This window comes from Castanea sativa, chromosome 1, assembly GCF_040712315.1.
Source record: "Castanea sativa cultivar Marrone di Chiusa Pesio chromosome 1, ASM4071231v1".
In the NCBI taxonomy this organism is placed as follows: Eukaryota; Viridiplantae; Streptophyta; class Magnoliopsida; order Fagales; family Fagaceae; genus Castanea; species Castanea sativa.
Genome location: NC_134013.1, coordinates 10,162,274 through 10,184,754, shown reverse-complemented (window position 1 = coordinate 10,184,754; position 22,481 = coordinate 10,162,274). Strand labels below are relative to the sequence as shown.

The following is a 22,481-nucleotide window of genomic DNA, read 5'->3' as shown; positions in this document are numbered from 1 at the left end:
ACACATCTCTTTACCAAACTGATTGCAAGTTTGTAACCCAAGCTAGTTGCATTAGTGAAGGCCCTCATTTTAGTGTCCCATTTCAATTCTCAATGTAAGAAGAAAAGAACATTATAGGCAGGGCCTCCCTATGCTAGTTACAGTTGGATTTAAGAGGGCTTAAGATTGCTACAGTACACAAATTTCTTAACGGAGCTGAAGACTTTAACTGGGTTATATTATAATTCTGTATTGAACAACTAGTTATTAAAGCATTTTGAATATATTTATTTGATGAGAAAATAGACTGGATGTGGCTGAATTGGGCTTGAAAGTAAGCCACAAACCTATTTAGATGTCAAGATTTTGGGGTTGTGCCTGGCATACTGTTAATAACTTTGTAGATATATCATATTACGCCATCCATGATCCAACACAATTTCAGCAACCAAATCAGATTGTCTATTAGTTAAGTCCATGTTAGGCAAAAGGCAGTTGCTAAGGAGCAGCGGTGAAATGGCGATTTCCCCCTATTTCCATTAAAGTAGGGAGAAGCAAGGAAAAAGATGTTTTGTTAATAGGAAGGAGAGTGTTTACTAGTACAAATCTTTAAGATGGCAATGTAGTATCATACATTAATAAGTGAAATGTAACTTACAATTCAGGGGAAGCGCTTGTGTCTTTACACAATAATTGCTCTTGAAGCATATATTTTACTAATATTCAATACCAATTCTGCTTAACTAGTACCTTCTACTACCCATAAATAATTTCTTATATCGCTAAAGAATCACAAATTGTGTGGCTTGGCATAAAACAAGGAATCAAGTTTGGTCAATAATCCCTTATTGAACCTTTGCCCATCCACCACAAAGTACTTGCAGAATCATATTTTCCAGAAAAAGGAAAAATATTGCCTAGATGAGATACCCCTATCTATATGTAACTTGTTGAATCCCACGCTAGTCATGATATTGAAAGTTCTCCTGTAATATTACTGTTCTTGTTCTTCATATCATGCTTAATTGCTTCTTGTCATTCGCAGGCTATGATAATTACACCAGGAAGTTTCTACCTGCTTTTTACAGTGTTCTCATCTCCTTGAATTGGTTTCGGTGCCTGTACTCGCTGAAGAACAAGTAGCTTCCACTGATAATCGCTTCAACATGGCAGGACATGGATCCGCCCCAAAGGTAGTATTTGATATGGTAACCAAGCAACTCTCCTGCCCCATGCATTTCTGTGAAATACATGACGTTAAAGAGATGTTAGTACAATTTTTTTTTAACAGAAGATTTGCAAGTTTGTAAAACCACAACTAGATCACATATATTACAGAAAAAAAAATTAATTATTGCAGTTGAGGAAGTGCCTTTTTTACAACTTCAAGAGAGTTCGGTGCATGGCAGGTTCCCTTTTGGAAACTTCCACAAGTTCCAGAAGGAGTCCCAAAACTTGCAAATTTAATAGTTGATATGGACTCTCCTGCTGCACAGCGCAAGTGAACCTTGGCCTGGTGAAGCATTTTTGGTTCACCATGGCCCTCAGTACTAAAATTCTCAGTAGTTGGGTGGTGCTCAGATGTATCAGCACAAACACGTGTCACTGATCTCCGCACAAGAGAAATCTTTGATACATCCCCACCAAGTTCCTCAAAAACTACCAACAAATTTTGTGTTGGCTTTAACCAGGACCTTGGAACATGATACCTGAATAATACACAACGTAAGTTAAACAAGTATGAAGAAATGTCTAATGAACCAAGCTCAGCTTGCCTTTTGCCCAAATTGCGATCTTTGAGGGCAGGTATAAAGATTTAATTGCTATGTTAAATGTTTTGATAAGACTATGAATCTAATACCATCTTTGGGTTGGTTGGTCACAACCAAGTTGGCATTTTGTGGGCCTGAATGTCCCAGAGTAGCTACAAGTATTGCAATTGCCTTTTGCATAGGCCATCCAGTATCTTCCTATGCTCTGTCCATTGATCCACACTTGACCCTTTCCCATACTCTGCATGTCTAAAGCCAGTGGCTCATTTCCTTTAGGTGCATTGATATAAGCCTGCAATTACCAATTTATTTAGCTTCTAACTGAACTTGTCTGTAACACTAAATATTTTGTCTTGTTCCTCCTCCTCTCCCCCCCCCCCCTTTTTATTTGTAGTTCTCCTACCTTATACCATGTCAGAGGCTGATGGCTTTGTGAGGCTAGTGATCCTCGGATCCAATCAACAGACGAGGCTCCATTAGGAGAGACCAAATTCATTGCCTCTCCTTTTAGGCCAACCTGTATACAGCAGATACTTTGAGCCTAAAACTTTTGGGATCAAGACAAAACATAAACAAATAACTGAATAAGATGTTCCTGCATTTTTGTTCATATAACTGCTCTGTCTGACCTGGTAGGACCATTTCTGCCATGATAAGTCTCTTTGCCCCTTGTCAAGACCATGTAGCAACACTGGACCAAGGATTCCTGTTTTCCATGTCTCATAATGGAATCCGACATTCTTCAACAACACAGAAATTTAGTAGTCAGTACCTGAAATAACTTAATGGCTTATGCTTTTGCTATGTTAATGATCTAGTTGGGTCAAATCTGGAAGAACTTTAGCAGCCCCATGCTAAAGGACCCAAAGATTAGGAGAATGAACCAGTTAACTTGCAGTTCGACAAATGATTAAACTGCCAGATTTGCATTTGGACAAAGTCATGGATGGGGCACTAACCGGTAATCCCACAGCTATACTGAGTAGTGCAATTTTATTTGTTCCAGCATGCAGATTGACGGATCCAGTAAATGTGAATTGCCTCTGCTCCCTGGTCCCAAAGGTCGACCCTGTAACAAGTTATAACATGACATTACCAAACTAAATTTTCTGGTGTGAGAGTATGCAGGTACTAAATTTGAAGTACTAGTCCACTTGCAAAAGACAATATTTCATTTTCGCTAGGCTTCAAGTCAATTACTAAGGTCAAATTCAACAAACCTGAATATTGCCCATTGATGAAGACGTGAACAGCATGCCCAGCTGACTGCACGCTAAGAGTGGGCTTTTGTCCTCCTCGCAGAAATGATTCTGACGGATTAACATCAACACTGAAATGACATCCAGACTAGAAAATTATACAAAGCTTTTTTAATATCAATTAAAAAAGGCCAAAATCCAGAATAGATCAATCACATTGGCAGTCAGAACATGTGCACTCTAGATGAATCTCTGTCCAGTGTAAAGAGTAAATTGAGTATATGTTAGTAGAACAGAAAGATTAGAGAAGACTTTTAAATATTAAATTGTTTCTGCAAGCGCTGCAATGCTTGAGCCATCTTCCATTTCATCTCTCTTCCCCCATTCCAACCCTCAATTTCTCACCAATTCCTTGTACATTGTGTTACACAACCAATCTATAGTAATGAAGAGCAAAACTAAACGCATTTATATGGATTGTGGAAGCCACAGTCAGGTCACGTTGTAATTTCACAAAATATTAATAAAATTTAAAGATAGAAAATAAATGCCTATTCTCCCTTTTACTTTTAATTTAAGATGTTCTTTCATGATACCTTGGGAATTTCTTAATTCACTAATGCGAAAACATTATCTAGGGCTTTGAGATCCATTAAACTACTAATTGACAAATTAAGGGATAAGTATTCATGAATTGGATGATGTAGCAGCTCACCTGGTCATGTACCATAGATAGTCACTCGAGTCTCTGGTAACATTTACTTGTTCCAAGAGTCCAACAGTTGTCATTGATGATTGGTCCACTAGAGAAGAAATATCTTCACCATAAGTCTCCCATGAGAGCAATTCAGAATCGGTAGGCAACATTTGCATCTGTGAAGTTTGAACTCCCACCTTTTTGACAGGACAATTGTATCAGTCCTTCGTCCAAAAAAACAAAGCATAAAATAACCTACTCCACCACATCAGTTGTTTTTCCTTCTGACATGGATTGCGATGAAAGCAAGAACTTTACTTACCCTTGCAGTATTAAATACAGCGTTTCTGCAGTCAGGAAGGATGCTAATTGACCAAGGAGGCAAATCATAATGCATGTTATTGAATAATACCCTAGCAGCAGAAGTTGTGTGGTAGTTTGCAAGAAAGGCTGCACACCGTCCTCTCCCAATGTGTGAAGAGAATACATGAGCCTGGGAGATGGCCATAATTGAGTTAAGCATTTCCATTGCCAAAGTTAGTATTGACATGGATTGCCCAGCTAAGAGAAATAGCTAACCTGCTGATAGGTTCCTAAAGAAGTAACAACAGGATCTGAAGAAACTAAAGCCTGTTCACATAGCTTAATAGCTCGATGAAGCTCCTTCAAATGACCATATTTTGGTTGCCTGATCAAACCTAAACACAGTCCGAAATAGTTAGTTGTGACTAAGAGTTACAAAATATAAATTGACATTACCAAAGAGCTATTTTTACAGGGAAGGAATCAGGATCCAAAAAGTAATGAACTCAAAGCAGGATAGAATATAGAAGTCTTGTTTGAATGCAAGATGTGGCAACATATTCTGAACAATATTTGTAAGTCATTTGAATTCTTGGACTAATGCCACAATGAATTTGAGTTCAGGGAAACACATTCATTTGGGAAAACATGAAAAGAATTATTTGGTGTAGTTTGGTAACTTTAGAAATCACTTGCAAAATACATAATTAATCCATGGGTTTGTGGGTCATTAATGAAATGTCTTGCTAGGCATGCCTACATGGTGAATACATTTAAAGCATCACAAAAATCTTGAGAAAATTTATCATGATGAATTTGAGCTCAGCTTTCTCACCATACTCATCAATTGGGGCATCATAGTCATAACTTGTTGTAATGAATGGACCTCCAGCAGTGCGTCCAAAGTTTGTTCCTCCGTGATACTGTCACAAGCCATAAGTCATTGACTAAGACCTCAAATTTAGTGACAGGAAAAACTAGTCCTTTTTAAAACAGAGAACTGATTCACACAAGATAACAAACCATGTAGTAGTTTATGTATGAGCCACCCTTTTGTATGAAACGAGCAACTCCAAATGCCAGATCTTGAACTGGTCGTTGGTGAATTGTGCCACCAAACTCTGTGAACCTAATCATTAAGAGAGCGAGAGTGGGGGAATCAGAGGAGTATGTTTGCATTCATACAGTCAGCTTCAAATGTACCGAAAGCACTTATTTACCAGCCACTCCAAGCCTCAGTCCACATGGTAGGTTTGTAAGCTTTATTGGGAGAGAAAGCATCACAGTAAAAACCGTTACATGCATTTATCTGTAGTCAAGATATGGAGAGACCAAACTCAGAATTTTCAGATGAGTTAAAAGGATTAGTTATGCAAGAAATTTTAACTGCAAGTTAATCTTCAAGATTTAAAACTATTCGAAAAGTCTATAATACTATAGCCAAGTTTCAAAGTAACAGTGGAATAGGTAGGTCCAGCATGTAAGAAGAAAAGGAGAGCTCACCACAGGGTCTGGGGCATCATCTTCCTTGCACATCACCCATGGAACTCCTGTATTCAATCCAACAGCCATTTTTGCCGCCCAATTTATATACGCATGGCCAGCAGCTCCAAGTGCCTTGCTTTCAGGCCCATACTCGTTCTCAATCTATGCAAAGCAGAAGAAGAATATACTGCAATCAGTTCATACAAGAACCATTCACTGCTATCAATGCCAAATCCATTGTTGGCCAAAACTCAAGAGTTGCTACTGCCTACCACACATATCTTGACATCCATCAAAACAGATACACTGATACACAGGACCTAAAACTTTACAAGGCCATATGTCAAGAAGCCATACCTGAGAAAGGATAATGGGACCGCCTTGCGAAGCAAATAGCCTTTCATTCTTCATCATCTGGACAATCTTCTGGGTGAACCCTTGCATTGCTGTCTTCATGACAAGACATTTACACAATTTTAATTATGGAACCAACATGAGCATCATAATTGTTACTTTGTTCCTTTTTTTTTCATTTCAATTTGACATATCAGATTAGGCCTCAAATTTTCAGGAAACAACTGAGGGAAGTAGAGGAAGAAAAACCTTGAAAGGCTCATTATCTGTTCTGAAGCTCATACCAGGAACATACTTCAACCAAACAGGGAATCCCCTGTATCAAAGAGAGAATGACAGCCAAATCAACCACTCAGACAAACTTTGAAAAAAAAAATCTAACATCAAGCATTTACTTTGCCATAAAGATAGAAAACATGTTACACATGTAGATCTAGCCAAAACAATAAAATAAAACAAAAGTGGAAGTTAATAGGTACCCAAAATTCCATTCTGCACAAACATAAGGTCCAATGCGGAGATGAGCATAGAGCCCTACTTTCTGCACTGTCTTAATGAACCGTACCAGATCATTCCTGCCCTCAAAATTATACTAAAAACCAAGTTCACACAAAAAAGGAAAAGGCTTAGAACTAAAAGATTAAAACATATGAAGTGTAAAGTGAAGAAAAGACACCAAAACAAAGTGGAAGTAAGAAATGGTGCAGATCAAGAATGGTACATTGCCAGGAGAAGGTTCATGAACATTCCAAAACACATAAGTGTCTATGACATCCAAGCCTCCATCTTTAGCCTTCTGAATAAGGTCTTCCCACATCTAAACAATTACAAAACCCATTACACAAAAAGTCCAAACTGTCACAAAAATCCACAAACAAACCACTTCTTTTAGATGAATTCAAAGAAAAAAGAAAAAAGAAAGGGTAGGGATATACTTCAGGAGTGCTTCTGGGATAGTGAATGGAACCAGAGATGAGAATTCTCCTTTGTCCATTGATGAGAATAGCCTTCTTATCGTAGGTGACACTGCAATGTGTCAGCTCAGAACCATGATACAAGACCATTAAAAGCAAGATCAGTAGCTTGGAAACTGAGTGAGTTTCCATATCTTTTCTCTCCCTCTCTCTCTCTCTCTCTCAAACTATGTGGATGGAAAATTTTGAAAGCGGAGCTCAGAGTGGCGAAATGTGTGTGTGGTGTAGGCAACAGAGTGAGATAGAGAAGCTCTGAGACTGAGCTTCTGTGATCCAGCTACTACTGTGCAACAATGGCAACAGTTTGGGCTTCTCCTACTTCATTAAATAATACTGCTGTCCGCTCAGAACAAGTAGTGAAGTACAACTTTTGTGCTAAAAAAAAATATTAATAAATTTTAATTTTTGTCATTTTAATACACTAAATTTCAATTTTGTAATTTCACTCTTCCAAGTTTTAAATTTGGTCCATTCGTCCATCGTTACCTTTCGTTTTAAACTTTTAATGCATGTTTTTTCCACATGATGCAAAATCATTGAAATTGATGTTTGAATGTGTCTACCTAACAGAGGACAAAATGGGTAACCCAAAAGATATTTGAGATATTTCATAGTTTGTACATGTATATAAACACACATTTTTCTTCCAATCAGAATAATTGGAGCCTGGAGGATTAGATTTAAATGTTAGTGGCAGAATGACGGGCATGTTTGGAATTGTTGAAAAAAAAGTTTTACTTTATGTTTTGTAGTAGCCTTTTATAGATAAACAAATTTTTAGCTTTCTTTCAACATTTAACATAAAAGTTAATAAAACTTATATTTTTTCTATAACCACTTTGCAAATAAATTACCAAAAATAAGTAATTTTCAAACCAGCACCAACAACATTTGCATCAGCTGATACAATTTTTTTTTTTTGGGTCTATTTTAGCATAAGATCTACCTTTTTTAATTTATATACTTACTTTTCAAAACATTCAATATCAAATTATTTATTTTACACTATATTTTATTAAAATATTATTTTTCTTACTAATTTCTTTTATTATTATCTCTAGTCATATCTCTCTCTCCCTTGGAGGGTGAAGTAAATTATGCCAATAGATTAACTAATATACATAGTTTTTTAATTTAAAAATATAAATTTGACAAATTTTTTTATTATATACTGTATGACGTGACTCTCTAAAGTTTTTTTTTTGGTAGAAACTCCCCCTAAAGTTGTATCACTTAGGGGTGTGCAATCAACCCGCTAACCCGCGAAAATCGACCCAACCCACCGGGTTGGGTTAGATTTTAGGCCTTGGTGGGTTGGGTTGAGTTACATAAAAACTTTTGATAGTGGGTCGGGTTGAGTTTGGATCATAAAATTTCAAACCCGCCAAACTCAACCTGACGTACCCATATATTTAATATATATATATTTAAAATATATTATATAATTAATAAATTTTTTAAAATAATCACTTCTTCCTATCTTATATAAAAGCCAATTAATTCACACAAACCCTAGTAAATTACTATTGTTATTTAGTCATTAGTGTTGTTTGTCTTTAAGGAATTACATTGATACTAATCTTTGGTTTTTTTTAAAATATATTTATATTTATATTTTTTTCTACTTAATTTAATAATAACAATAACAATAAAATTTGTCCAACCTATGAGTTTAACCCAACCTATGTGGGTTGAGTTGGACTTATGTGATGAATTAGGTTAGGTTGAATTTTTTTTACCCACCATGATGAATTGGGTCAAAAAATCCTCTCAATCCTACCCAACCCGACCCTTGCTAACCTCTTGCTTTGTGTGCATATGCCATCTTCCCTATCGTGTAAATTTTCCCGCTATGACAAATTTTAATTTTTCGTGACCAAGTTTGTCAAAGCCTTGTCTATGCCTCATGGCCATGTGCTACCATGTGATCTGTCTTCCACCCTTTGTTTTTTAACGTCTTCATTCATTCTTGGATCAACGACATCTGGACCTGTCATTCATTCACCACGTTCTGTTGTTTTGTTCTTTTTAGTGTTTTTTTAGTGTTCTTTCATTTTTGGTTTGGAATTAACTGATGGTGTCTCTTGTATTTACACTCACGGGCTTCACTTTTTTTTTTTTTGGAGATATGTAGGACTTTATACGATATGTAGAACTTTATATATATATATATATATATATATATATATATATATATATATATATCAAAAACGTTTTACATTTTTTCATTATATAAGTGTATTTTTTGGATAATGTGATGGCAGTTTTTGTATTCACGGGACATGTGGAAGATTTTGGAAAAGATTGAACTCCTAATAACACCTAGGTTAGAGTTGTGGTGTGCTTAGAACCTCTTTCTCTCTGTGTGTGTTTGTTTCTTAACCAAAAAAAAAAAGGCTAGATGTCGGCTAAAATTTCCTTTACTGCTAAATAAGGCCAGAACGACTAAGATCCTTTAGGCTGGGTCACAAGAGAGTTAGCACACGAAAAAATCAAGTACCTAATACACAATGATAATATCCTCTTTTGAGGATAACATAGTGAAAGTGAATTTTTGGAGAGAGAGCCTCACTAGAGGTAGCAAAGTTACAATTGTCTTTGGATTTTAAGCTTACAAAAAAGAAAAAACTAAAAGAGCACTGGCAGCAAGCTCCTTAAAATAAGGTAAGGAAACAAAATGGATAATTACAGTAAACCTACCTGTGGTTAAGCCCGTTTTTACTTTGCCTACCCGTGGTTTAATCATTTATAATTTGCTCACCTGAGGTGCCTTCTGTTAGGGATTTGTTACCCACCTCTCCCTTTGCCGTTAGAAAAACACATTTTTAGGGAAAAACAAACATAACAAAGATAAAAAAGTTAAGGTTTTTTATTGCTTAAGAACTTTTTTGAGAACAAAACATAGGAATAGCACACAGATCAAAGGCTCAATGAAATCACTTTTAATCTATACCAATATCTACAATCTCATAACTTCTCAAAATTGTAAACCAATTTTTACAAGAAGACCAATAATCTCAAAACAACCAGCAGCTTTATTAACAAAAGAGAGTGAGATAAAGATAAGCAATAGACAACCAAAGAATGAGGTAATGAGAAATCCAGCCGTGGGTTTGGATTGTGGTGGATCAGCCATGGGTTTGGTGGCGTGGTGGCGACCCTAGGTGTTGCTTGTGCCTCTCCTAATTCTCAGTCCTTTTCTACGCAACCAAACACCACCAATTAAGGAAAGGAAATGAACCTTCCAACTTCAAACCCACCCCCAATTCCAACTTCAAACCCACTCTGAATCCCCACCACAGTAGCAAACCCACCCCCAATTCCAACTTTAAACCCACTCTAAATCCAAGCCACAGTAGCAAAACACCTGAATAAGCAACTTGACAAAACCAAATCTGACGACCCCACAACTCGACGAATCCAACGGCTCTCCTTGCAACTCCTTAACCTAGATCATGATCATGATCAGCACTAAGAAAGCCAAAATTCAAGCCAAAAGAACACCCATCTCATCTAGATGATCCACCAGCTATTTCATCTTCTACTGAAGAAGAAGAAGAAGAAACTTTCTCTGATGATGATGAAGACAAACAAGAAGAAGAAAAAGGAGGAGGAGAACAAGAAGAAGAAGAAGTTGAAGAAGAAGGAGGAGGAGAACAAAGTTCATCTTAAGAAGAAGAAGAAGAAGCTAAAATTGAATCTTTACCATCCACTCCACCAGTGAAACCCCATCCTTCATCATCCGAACCCATGGAACCTAAATCTACTCCGGTAAAAGCCACACAAGCCAGATCCACGAGACCCTCCACCATCAAGAACAAGAAGCGTCCAAACAATGAAACGGAAACGACGTTGTCGAAGTTGAAGTGGGTCAAGAAGAAAGACCCGGACCCGGAACCAAAATCCCAAGGCAGTGGTGGGGAAGAGAAGAAGCTTTTCCAAAGGCTGTGGAGCGACGACAATGAAATAGAATTACTGAAAGGGATGTTGGACTACAGAGCTATACACGACTCGGATCCCGCTGCAGATGCCGCCGCGTTTTACAAGTTCGTTAAGAAGAGTCTCCACGTGGAAGTTACGAAGGCCCAACTGGTGGATAAGATGAAAAGGTTAAGGAAGAAGTACCACAATATTCCTACGTTTTGTTCTCAAAGAAGTTCGCAAGAAAAAACCCTAACTTTTTTTATCTTTGTTATGCTTGTTTTTCCCTAAAAATATGTTTTTCTAACGACAAGGGGAGAGGTGGGTAACAAATCCCTAATGGAAGGCACCTCAGGTGGGCAAAGTGTAAATGATTGAACCACGGGTAGACAAAGTAAAAACGGGCCTAATCACAAGTGGGTATACTGTAATTATCCCAAACAAAATAGTGAAGGAAACCCAAAAATTAATCACCCCACATTAGCTTACATATCCCTTCCATGTGTTTGGGGTTTTGTTAAAGGATACAGTTGTTCCACATCTTCAGAGAGCACTATTCAATCCCCATTTCATTTATTTATTGTTTTTGTGTCTTAGTAAAATAAAGAAAAATTGGTATTTTGAAAAGTGAGAGATATAATAATAAAATGCATGAAAAAATATAGAAAAATAGTTGAATTACATGGCTCTTGGTTTGAGACATACACTTATTCATATATGATTTCACAATTAATTGAGATGATAGATTGTGATTAATATGTAAATAAAAAAATACTAGTGTTTATGATGGAACCATGTGAAAATGATATTGACCCAATTAACTACAATTATTATATCAATGAGTGAAAAAGGAGTTTGTACCTAGGGTAAGTGGGTAACTCTTTTTGTTTTGGACAAATAAACAACTAATTCGAAAAGGGACATGATCAATTAACCACATGTACCTCCCTAATTGAAATGAGTTTGTACCTAGGGTGAGTGTGTAACTCTTTTGTTTTGAATAGGAGTCTGGTGTGAGTGAAAAAGTAAAGTGGCTAGACAAAATAAGAAAAGTAGGTTCTTATTCTAATAGGGAAACAGCAAAATGTGTCAACCAGTTAAGTTACATGACTCTTGGCTAAAGACATACACTTATTCATACAAGATTTCACAATTAATTGAAATGATAAATTATAATTAATATGTAAAAAAAATTGTGCTTACGATAGAACCATATGAAAATGATATTGACCCAATTAATTACAACTGATTGTGTCAATGAGTGAGAAAAGAGTTTGTACCTAGAGTAAGTAGGTAACTCTTTGTTTTGGACAAATAAACAAGACTAATCCGAAAAAGGACACCATGAATAATCCACATGTACCTCCCTAATGATAATGACCTACCCTCCAAGCCACCTACACCTTGTAGATATCTTTAAAAACACAAAACAAATGTCTGCCTTGTCTCTCTTAGATCTCCAACAAAGAAAAAAGTACACAGGCTGGCCGAAGAGCACAACCCTATGACAGCGGGGGCCATGCCCATGCCAATGGCATTGCTCGAATAATGTGGGATTCTTCTTCTTCGACCGTAGTCCATTATGTGTAGAGCAAACTTCGGATCCTTTTATGTATTTATTACAATCTTCTTTATTTGTCTTCTTTAATTATGAAAGTATCTTTACATTTTTTTAGTGCTCTTCCTTCATTCTCACTCCTTTTACTCTCATTCAAGAAATGGTACCCTATGCTCAATTTTTGTCATACTGTAGTCCCTCCTTATCTTAAATTTTTGTCAGGCGCGTTCATTTAAATTAAATTTGTTTGTTTGTTGCTGTTATTTTGTTTTGAATAGAAATAGGGGTTTATGTTATTGACTCATCAACCTAATGTCACGTGACGACAATGAATAATATCATATTGTCATATGTATCATTGGAGCATTAACGAGGTTATCATTGTGGACACAACACATTTGTTAAAGTGACACTATTTGAACTGCTCAACTCCTATCAACTCAAGTATCATGTGAAACAATATAAGGACTCCTACTAGAAATCCACATTTCTGCAGTGCAGTGGTAATTAAAATCTCTTTGTTGATTCTGAAAAAAAAAAAAAAATTCTTTGCCTAAAATGATTGATTTTGGACTATTTTTTATATAATAATAATGCAATTTTTTAACAAATTGTATTAGCATAAGAGAGCATTAATTGCAGATTATTTTACAATTGACCATACCATTGATTTAAAATGTCCTGGATCCAGACCATGCCATGATGACATTGAATTCTATAATTTTTTTTACTTCACGACAATTCTATAAGGGACTTGTCTTTTTTATTGTTTCATTCAATGCCCAGGACCAGGAGCAACAAAAAAGAAAAGAAAAGATTCCTTCAATTCAAAAAATTAAAATAAGTGACCAAAATCTGAGTTGCTGGTCTTTACAACTTGGTGTGTTTTTACGTTTGTGAACACAATGTCGGCATCATTTTTTTTAACAATATTACCAAACCCCGTTTTAAAAAACCAATTAATGGAATTGAAGTCCTTGACAATGAGGACCATGTACTATCTCTTTCTTTAAATTCTTTACAATATGAAAAATTAAAATAAAATAAATAAAAGAACAAAGCGTGTTGTGAGGGTTTCTTTGAATCTTCCTTTTCCCTTTGTATTGTTGCCATATTATTCACCTAATTTTGTTTTTGCATGTATGACTTGACTTTCTTTACCCATATATCTTTTTCAAGGAAATGAATGACAAAGGTACATGGACAAAGTTTATAGGTGTAAATCCAAAACTTAAAGAATAAATTTACATAAAGTAGATATAAGCACATGTCCTCACTTATTATTAGGTGTTGCCCATCACCTAAATGAGTAATTAATGGTGTCAACAAAATTAGCTGCAGCTACTATGGTATCTACTGACTACTGGTACCTTCAGTTCACAAAGCAAAGGTAATGCTCAACTTTAAGGACAGCCAATTAATTTGTAATGCAAATCAAATTCATTGACCTTTAAGAAAAGAGAGGTGGTACCTACACAATATTTTTACAACATTTTTACAACAAATCATAGGTGGTTAGTTGTTATTGGTTCAAATTTGAACCTAACACTAAGATTACTTTTTTGCCCCAACAATAACAACCAGTAACATTCTGCCACTTAGAATTTATTGTAAAAATGTTGTAAAAATATGGTGGACATATCATTTCTCTTAAGAAAAAGGAATAATTATTAACAATTTTAGTTATCTAACAAACCTGGAGGTACTTTAATACTGGAACTAATTCATTGACAATGATGATGGGAAATTTTGCTTTACTCAGCTATATCTAGAGACTGTACCTACTAATTAAATCTATGTTATGGCATGTAGAGTAATAATATGAAACAACTCTTTCAAAATAATGTTAACCAAAAAAAAAAAAACTCTTTCAAAATAACAAAAATTCTCTAGCAGGCAAACTGGCAAAATCATTATTGACGTACATACTTAAGAATAACAGTTATAAAACTTGTTTAAATAATTTAATTAATCTTGTGATTTGATACACGTGAAAATGGTCTTTTAAATTGTCTTGACGTCTCTTTTAACCCAAATTAGATGAATTTTATCTTTTTTCCTCAAATTGAGGATTCCAACTCCTACTAGTTTTTCTAATAGGCCTGTTGTTTTTGCTCTAGTTTTGTAAATTGTAATAGTAAATTTGTTTTAATAATTAAAAAAGAAAAAAAAGGGAGGGACCTTCTTAATCAAAATTGGGTTTTTTAAAAGAAATATTGAACAAAATAAGTGAAAGAAAAATCTATTAAAAAAAAACCCCCAAAAGGTTTGAAAAGATAAATATTTTATAATGTAAACTTGTCAAGGCTACCTGTTTGGGCAATAACGTTTAGAATTCTACGGTATAAAGTTCAGGGTTTGTTAGGATTTAGGAATTTAAGAGGGTCTTTTTATTTTAGATGAAGGAATAAACTTGGGTAAATTTTGTTATCATTGGCATACAAGAAAAAAATTTCTTTTTTATTAAAAAATACTCCCAAAAGGCTTTAAAATTTTAGATGTACAATCAGATATTAAGGCCAAGCTCATTTGTCATCATTGCCCTCCTAATGCCTAAAACTTAAATGGATATAAATTTCTTCAAATTTATTGCGTGACGGTTTATAAAATCATCAATGTATATCACATTACATGATTCATTAAATCATTTAAATAAGTAATTCAACTATTAAGTAGGTTATATGACTAAATGTACACATGAATAGCCCTTTAAATTTTCACGTAATGAGTTGAAAGAGAAAAACTTTACTCTATAATGGTTTGAAAGAAAATCAATCCAATTAAAATTGTTTTGAAGGGTATTTGTTAATTCGGCTTTTGGAGTTGCAAAGTCACCCTTATCAACTCTGTAAATGTCTATTTTTATTTATTGATACAAGATAGAATTCTACTATAGCCTAATCTAAGTGTATATGTGTGTAAAGCTCTCTCTTGGAGATTTGAACCTCGACCATTGCCCTTACACCCCACAAGCATTTATACTTGTGGAGTGACCATCATACCAAGGGTATGCGGTGGTTTGTAAATGTCATTATTAAAACTTAAAACTTTGGAATGTCATAAATTTATCCTCATTTATATGCTTTACAAAAAACTTGGGATTAAATTTGAAAAGCATTCCCTCAATTTATGTCAAAATCAATTGACCCTTTGATGTTCCGATTTGAAATTCTAAGGGTCCGTTTAGATACAGCTGAAAATTAAAAACTGAAAATATTGTAGCAAAATAATTCTTAAATGTGTAAATCATTAGTCATTTTTAATGAAAAAGTGGCTGAAAAGTGTATGAATAGTAACTGCACAGTAAGCGAACAGTGAATGAATAATGCAAAATAGTGCATACAGTGGATGAACATTTATCTTGTCCCCTGGTTGAAATCCATGCACAGGAAAAAGAAAAAAAAAGAAAAAAAGTTGGAAAACGCTTAATGCTGGAGCGCAATCCAAACCAAGCCTAAATCCTCAGAATTAGGAAAATGTCAGACTTTGGTCCTTCTTTCACACTTTTGTGAGCTGGTCGGGATGGAATTTGCCACGGAATCCACATGACCCAAACACGTGCCCTTATCCATTTTCCACTCATGAAAATAAAGCAAAGGGAAATTTTTGAGTGATATGTAAATCATTACCAAATGACATTACAGAAATTGGTAAGCCCCACTAAATCGATCAAAAATCAAATTGCACAAGAGGACAAGAACCTTTTGGAGAAAATGGAAGACTAAATCAATTGCTACCAAATTCGAATAAAAATGAAGGTTATTGCACAATTAGCATCTTGAATATTGTTACAGAGATAACACCTCAGATAGACTTTAAGTAAAATCTTAATGTAATATATTGAATTTCCACTCACACGTATGCTATAATCTTTACCTCATGTGTGAGTTATTATCTTTTTGTGAGTTTTGAGATAGCCTTCCTTGTGGGCCAAAAAAAAAAAAACCAACAAGTGAAACCTTAAAAAGGCTAGACTAACTTATTTAGTTTTTTTTTTTTTGAAAATGTGATATAGTATACTTGTATTTCAAAAAAGTGATAAAAAGTAAAATTTTAAAAAGCTTTACATAAAAGCTAAAAACTAAACTTCTTAGTTTAAGCCAACAGACACAGTTTATTTCACATCAACTTATTTGACTTTTATTTTTATTTTTATGTGAGCTAAAGTATACTTATACTTGAAAATGTGAAGTAAAAAAAAAATACATAAACAAAATAAGCTAATAGATAATAGATGGACACAAAATAAGCCAACTTTGAACAAGAGTTTCTCTATATTCAATAATGGGTCATGCTAACGAGTGCTCTTAAGGTATTGGTTAACAATTCAATTAAAGAAAATTTTTACTGTAAAAGAAAAAAAAAAGCAATTAATATTTTGACAGGTTTTTTTTATTTTTCCATAAAAGTGATGTCAAAATTTTCCTAAAATAGATTGTTAACTAATGCCTTAAGGGCACTCGTTAGCATTTCCCTTCAATAATTAAAGACCAAATTAAGAACCTAAAAAAGCATACTACTAACATTTTTTCCCCTTTTTACATGCCTTCTATTGATGCTCATTTTGGGAAAGCCCGGCAGCAGGAAGAAGCCCAACCATATGGATAAGAAGAGAGTTAATGGATTGAGAGAAAGAAACTCATCAAGCCCGAATGGCAGGAATGATGGGTCTTAGACCCATAAAGTAAACAAATGGACCTTGGAAAAGTGAATAGGCCAATGGGGGCCCAAAGAAAGAAGCAGTAAACCCATGGATAGTATGTGATGTAGAAAAGCGAGAATGGGCCACAACAAGCCCAATGTAATAAAGTAAGAAAGTAAGGGGTTTATGGAAACCTCATGAACCCTAAGGATGAAGAATATAGTAACTGGGCTAGGGAAGCCCAAAAGGAGTTAGTAAAAGCCCATAAGAATGTAGAATTGGAAATGAGTCAAGGACGCCTAATGAGGGAAAATGAACCAAGGATGAACAAGGAAGAAATGGGCCAAAGAAGCCCATAAGCAATGTAATGGGCCTAGGAAACCCAAAGTAGCATGAACATGAATCCAATAATCATATTGGATTATTGAAACCAATTGGGAGAAGAACGTGTAACAGGCCCAAAAGAGATCTAGCAGATGCGGGTCAAATAACACTGCAACAGGAATGGCAGGGTTGTATGGCAAGAATAACAACAAGATTACGGAAGGAGCAAAGAATGGTCTCAAGAGGGGTAGACCCACAATCAAGCAAGGCCCAGCCCTTGAAAGGAGCAAGCTAATAAAGAATGGAAAATCAGAAGACAGTTCATGCCATAAGAGGTCAAGGATGAGCAACAGAATGCACAGATGAACCTCTAGACCATGGCAAATGCATGAGCAGCAGACAATCTTTTGATGTACACGAAAGAGGAGTATGCGCAAGACCCAAGCACTACCAACCTGTACCCAACCAATACAAGGGTGGTGGATCATGGGTTAGAGGTAAAAGGAGGTATGGTTTGGCGGTGGGGAGAAGGGGAAAGCCGATTCTAGGGTTCCTGCTCAAACTTTTTTGGGGTAAATGTCTTGCTGGGATGACATACCACCCAAAAGAGGAAGGATGAGCTGAAACCATTAGGTGCATGCCATAAGGGATAGCAAGAGAGAATACCCACACCATGGAGGATAAGAATGCCAAGGTGAACAAGCAAACGAAAGAGTTTTCTTTGTCTAGTAATGAGTAGTGGCATAGCTAGCATAAGTAAGTAGTGGTGGCTGGGCAGTTGACAAACCAGTGAGTGGTCGGGAAGGATACCCAAATCTAGACAAAAGTAGTTAAAGGCTAAAAGGGTAAAGACCAGTCACGACAGGCTATATATATAGGGCTCTTGCCGTGCACAACAAAAAAGGAACAACACAAATCATAACGGTAGCAGTCACCAGGAAAGAATCATGATATCACCATCACTACAACACTAAATGAGTAAACACTGAGAAAGAAAAGAAAAACGAGAATCAGAGAATAAGGAAGAAAAACAGAGTGTAGTATGGCAGGCATGCACCAGTAGGTTAATCCATTCTCTCCCTCTAAAAGGCCTATACTTTATTGAGGAAAGAGAGTTCTTTTTTGGGCACAAACCATTTAGGTCTGTTCCCTCAAAGTGAGTAATTTCTGTGGTAGGATTCTCCTGAGAGGTTATTCACATTAAGGAAGTGGTTCCCTCCTTGGCCTTAATCCCGCAATATGATTTGATATGGCAGACTAACCTTTTTTTCTCCTTTGATTTAATTATCATTATTATTTTCCTCTTTATTTTTGCCATTCCCTTTACGACTCATTTCCTGTTGTTGTGCTCTTCATTTTAATCCTTTGTTTACCTTGACGCATTTCTTTTCTTTATTTTATTACATTCTGCCTGCCATAGCTTTGTTGTAACGACTACGCCAGCCATGAGCATGTAATCATAGTTTCTATAAAAAAAAGGGCATAGTTTGTGCACAAGCCGGACCAAGGTGAGTTGTAATTGAACCGGTCCCAACTTTCCTACCTAGAATACTCAGGCCTCAGAACAGCAGGAGGCATCCTAGCCCAAAATCACAAAAGGCCCACCACACCTTCTAATATTGAAAATTCAAAAAAAAAAATTATCTAATTATTTTATTCAAATTAAAATATTAGAATAATTCATGTTCAGTACATGCAATCAAGATGCCAATGATGAAAATGCTGCCATTCTCTTCTTCAATCTACATTTTGTATGGTATTTGAAGGATGGAGACTTGCCTACTTAAAAATTGTTTGAACCTAATAAAATTAAGAATAAAGTTTATCTTCAAGCTGATTTCAAAGAATTTTTTTTCAAATTATTGTGCGACAAGCCGACAACTAATAAAACTATTTACGTGAACTTTTATAATCAAGTTACCTATTGAATGCAATATAATTCACTTGAATCATACATATGGATGGACTGTTCATATAGCTGAGCTAATCACAAATGGCCCATTTGGATGGAGTGAGGAAGGAGGGGAGTAGAGTAGAGTTAGCTGAAAATAGGCTAATTTTGAACCAAATTTACTCTATTTTACTCTACTCCCCTTCCCTTCCTCTCAATCCAAACAAACCAAAAACTAGAGAGCAAGTGAACAAACATGCCTATGGCATGGTTTAATGTTTAAGCAAAAATGTGTCGCTCTCCTTTTTAAATAATTTTGTGCCAAAAAGCACAAGCATGAAAACCCAAAGGGAAAAGCTAGTGGTACACTGGTACATTTTGTTTTTCTTTTTTTGGGGTTATGTTCGCCTTTTCATTTCCATGAGATTCATAAATACAAATTATTTATAGCACTTTTTGTATATTACTTTATATTTTACCAATCACAACTTGTCATGTATTAATTTTACTTTCTTTTTAAAATAACTGAAATTTAAAATGGAAAAAAAAAATCAATACATGATAAGTTGTGATTAGTGAAACATAAAGTGGTACACAAAAAATGGTATAGAGGATTTATATTCAAGATTCATGTGTTTTTTTTTAAAATTGTTATTTAAGGTGGGACAAGGTGTAACCGTGAATTATTAGGACTAGGAGAGTTAAATCAACTAATTAATTAAGTAAAAAAATAAATAAACTAAACACATTGGAAAATTAGGAAAAAAAAAAAAAACCTAAACAGACATTAGTTTCTAGAAAAGTCTATCACCGAATTTACCACTAAAATAGTGTATATTTTTTTGTGTTGTGGTGGTTCTAAATTCCAGTGGGATGAGTTTGTTAGTGATCATGTGAATTTCTATGAGAAAAATTAGATATTTATAATGTCGTGAGTTATTCCATTTCAACTTAAAACTAATTGATGATAATAAAAATACACTCAAATCTTTTATAGTATTCAACATTACGCACTTGCTAGCCTCCTTTTAAAATAGTTGTAAGAAGTCGAATCGTGGTTCCCACCATATAACATAGTTTAGAATTTCTAAACCCAATTATTACCAAGATATAATTATTTTAATTGAATTGTTGATAAGATATGATACCCTCGTACCCCCAGTTTGATGTTAATCATCATCATTATTTTAAATGAAGAGATAGTGCTTTGCAAAGAAATGATAGATCTAGTATAGAACAGTGCATTAGAGTTTGAACACTTTTAATTATCAAAGTGGAAAATCAATCAATCATTTTTAAGAAAAAGGAAAATGGGGTCCTCCTAATCTCTGTAAGTTACTTTTTTTGTTTTGTTTTATGCATAATTTCTTTCTCTCTTTTCCCATATTCTAGTTAGGGCAGTACGTGCAAGGCACGTGCTTACCGTGGAAAAAAGTAGTAATTAAGATCAATTCTAGATTTTATTTGTATCACAAAAAAAAGATACAAATCATTTGATTTTTAAAGTATATTTAGATTTACATTAATCAAAAGAGACATTAATTTTAAGAATTTTAATATTATGCCGTAAAAAGTTAATCTCATTCGTATAAAAATTTTGATCAACTACAAAGTTAGTGTAGCTATTTAACATACAAATATGTATTTTACTATAATAGTTTTTTAGTACCTACTTGCTAAAGACAATATATCTACTATCTAAAAACTTCTATGAATAATAACAAATATCATCATTTTCTAACAATAAACAACTGAGTGTTGCTAAGAAAATTAAAAAAAAAAAGAAGAGATAACAAAAGACATGTATCATTGAATTTTTCATTAGATAAATTATAAGTTTTGAAAATTTAAACCTAGAAAATCAACGTTCTTTAGATAACAAATAAAACACTTCTAACTTTCTAAGAATTTCTACCATTTAAAACTCAACATACGTAAAGAAAATTTTTAAGATGTTAAAATTTAGCAAGAGTAATTTAGGCATTAGACAATAAAATATTTTAAGAATCATAAGTTTTCATTAGGGTTTAACTGAGATAATAACAATATGACATATTTGAAAATTTTCCAAAATATTAAGGGAAAAATGACTTGATTTTAAAGTTTAAGGAAGAATTGTAAATTACCCCAAACATAAAGGATGAAAAGTGTTTTTTTCCTAAGTTTTTGTTTTTGTTTTTGTGTGTAAAACTATGTGTTTTTACTTAAAATGGTGTGTAAAGAAAAAAAATATACAAAAAGTTAACCCAAGAAAATTGTATGTGGAATAGTGAATTATGGCTCAACAAAGTTGATTAAATTAACAAAAAATTTCTAAAAACACAATGGAATAACGCAACATTTTCATAATACCTTTATAATTTTATTATATTTTATTGTAACTTGTAAAGAATAATAGCTCAGTAGTTTTGAAAATATTGTGACGACATCAAGATATCTTAACATTTTTCACACAAAAAAATAGTTTCATTGGTAAGTTAAATTAGAACCAATGACAATTTACCACCTTTGATTTGTTATAAAAGTATTGTGAAAATTATTGTGGATGTAGCACTTTTTTTCACAACACTTTTATTTTTAGTTGTGGTTGGTTCTAGTATAATATTTTATTATTTTATTTTGACCTATAATATATTAACACTTCAACAATTGTAAAAATATTGTGCTAATTTGTGATGTTAATATTTTATTATATTGTAAAACAGCGCAAATTGGACAAACCAAATAATATAACAAATCTACTACAGCTTTATGCATTCACAAAAAAAAAGTGGCGAGCAAAACAGTGAAAATTGAATAAACCAAAACTACTGTAGTGAAATTACTGTAATTTTTCACATTCACTCTTTTTATATCTAGCAATATACATTACACTTACAATGTAAATTTATATTGTAAACACATAAAAATTGGCAAATGTTGTACACATTTGCAAAATTTATACAATTTTTTTTTTTGTGCAAATGTATATAATATTTGCCACTTTTTATGTATATACAATGTAAGCTTACATTATAAGTATAAAGTATACATACGATGTAAGCTTACATTACAAGTACAAAATATACATATAAAAATCCTTTAAAAAAAAAAAAAAAACTCAATAAACCAAAAATCCTGTTTATAATATTGTTCATGAGCCTATTGACTCTTTTTATATATAGAAAATGGGTTCAAATTCGAGTTTAGTAACGAGTAAATAGTAAGCAATGGGATACCATTCGTGCGCCGTTTGTTTCTCGTTACTTTCAATGTCTCCCAAGCCCATCAAAAGTTTCCATTCCGTTTACGTTCCACTTGTCCAAGACAAGGTTGTTCTTGTTCATTAATTACATCATTTCTAAGAATCTCAGGTGTGTCATGTATGAGATCGTCACCAACA

The 22,481-nt window shown here is 34.2% G+C and overlaps 1 protein-coding gene across 1 annotated transcript; it reads right to left on the bottom strand.

Moving 5' to 3' along the window:
- Nucleotides 1–587: 587 nt before the first annotated feature.
- On the bottom strand, nt 588–7,061 carry LOC142616961 (beta-galactosidase 5-like). The gene is made up of 19 exons (XM_075789690.1): nt 6,725–7,061; nt 6,511–6,606; nt 6,269–6,381; nt 6,039–6,105; nt 5,793–5,885; nt 5,454–5,597; nt 5,171–5,259; nt 4,974–5,079; nt 4,786–4,873; nt 4,227–4,345; nt 3,970–4,140; nt 3,666–3,844; nt 2,972–3,081; nt 2,711–2,820; nt 2,381–2,491; nt 2,155–2,268; nt 1,841–2,043; nt 1,352–1,688; nt 588–1,219 (listed from the first exon to the last, which is right to left on the bottom strand). Exons 1-19 carry the CDS (start codon nt 6,893–6,895, stop codon nt 1,073–1,075), a joined length of 2,568 nt encoding a protein of 855 aa, XP_075645805.1. The 5' UTR covers nt 6,896–7,061; the 3' UTR covers nt 588–1,072.
- Between the last annotated feature and the right edge of the window lie 15,420 nt (nt 7,062–22,481).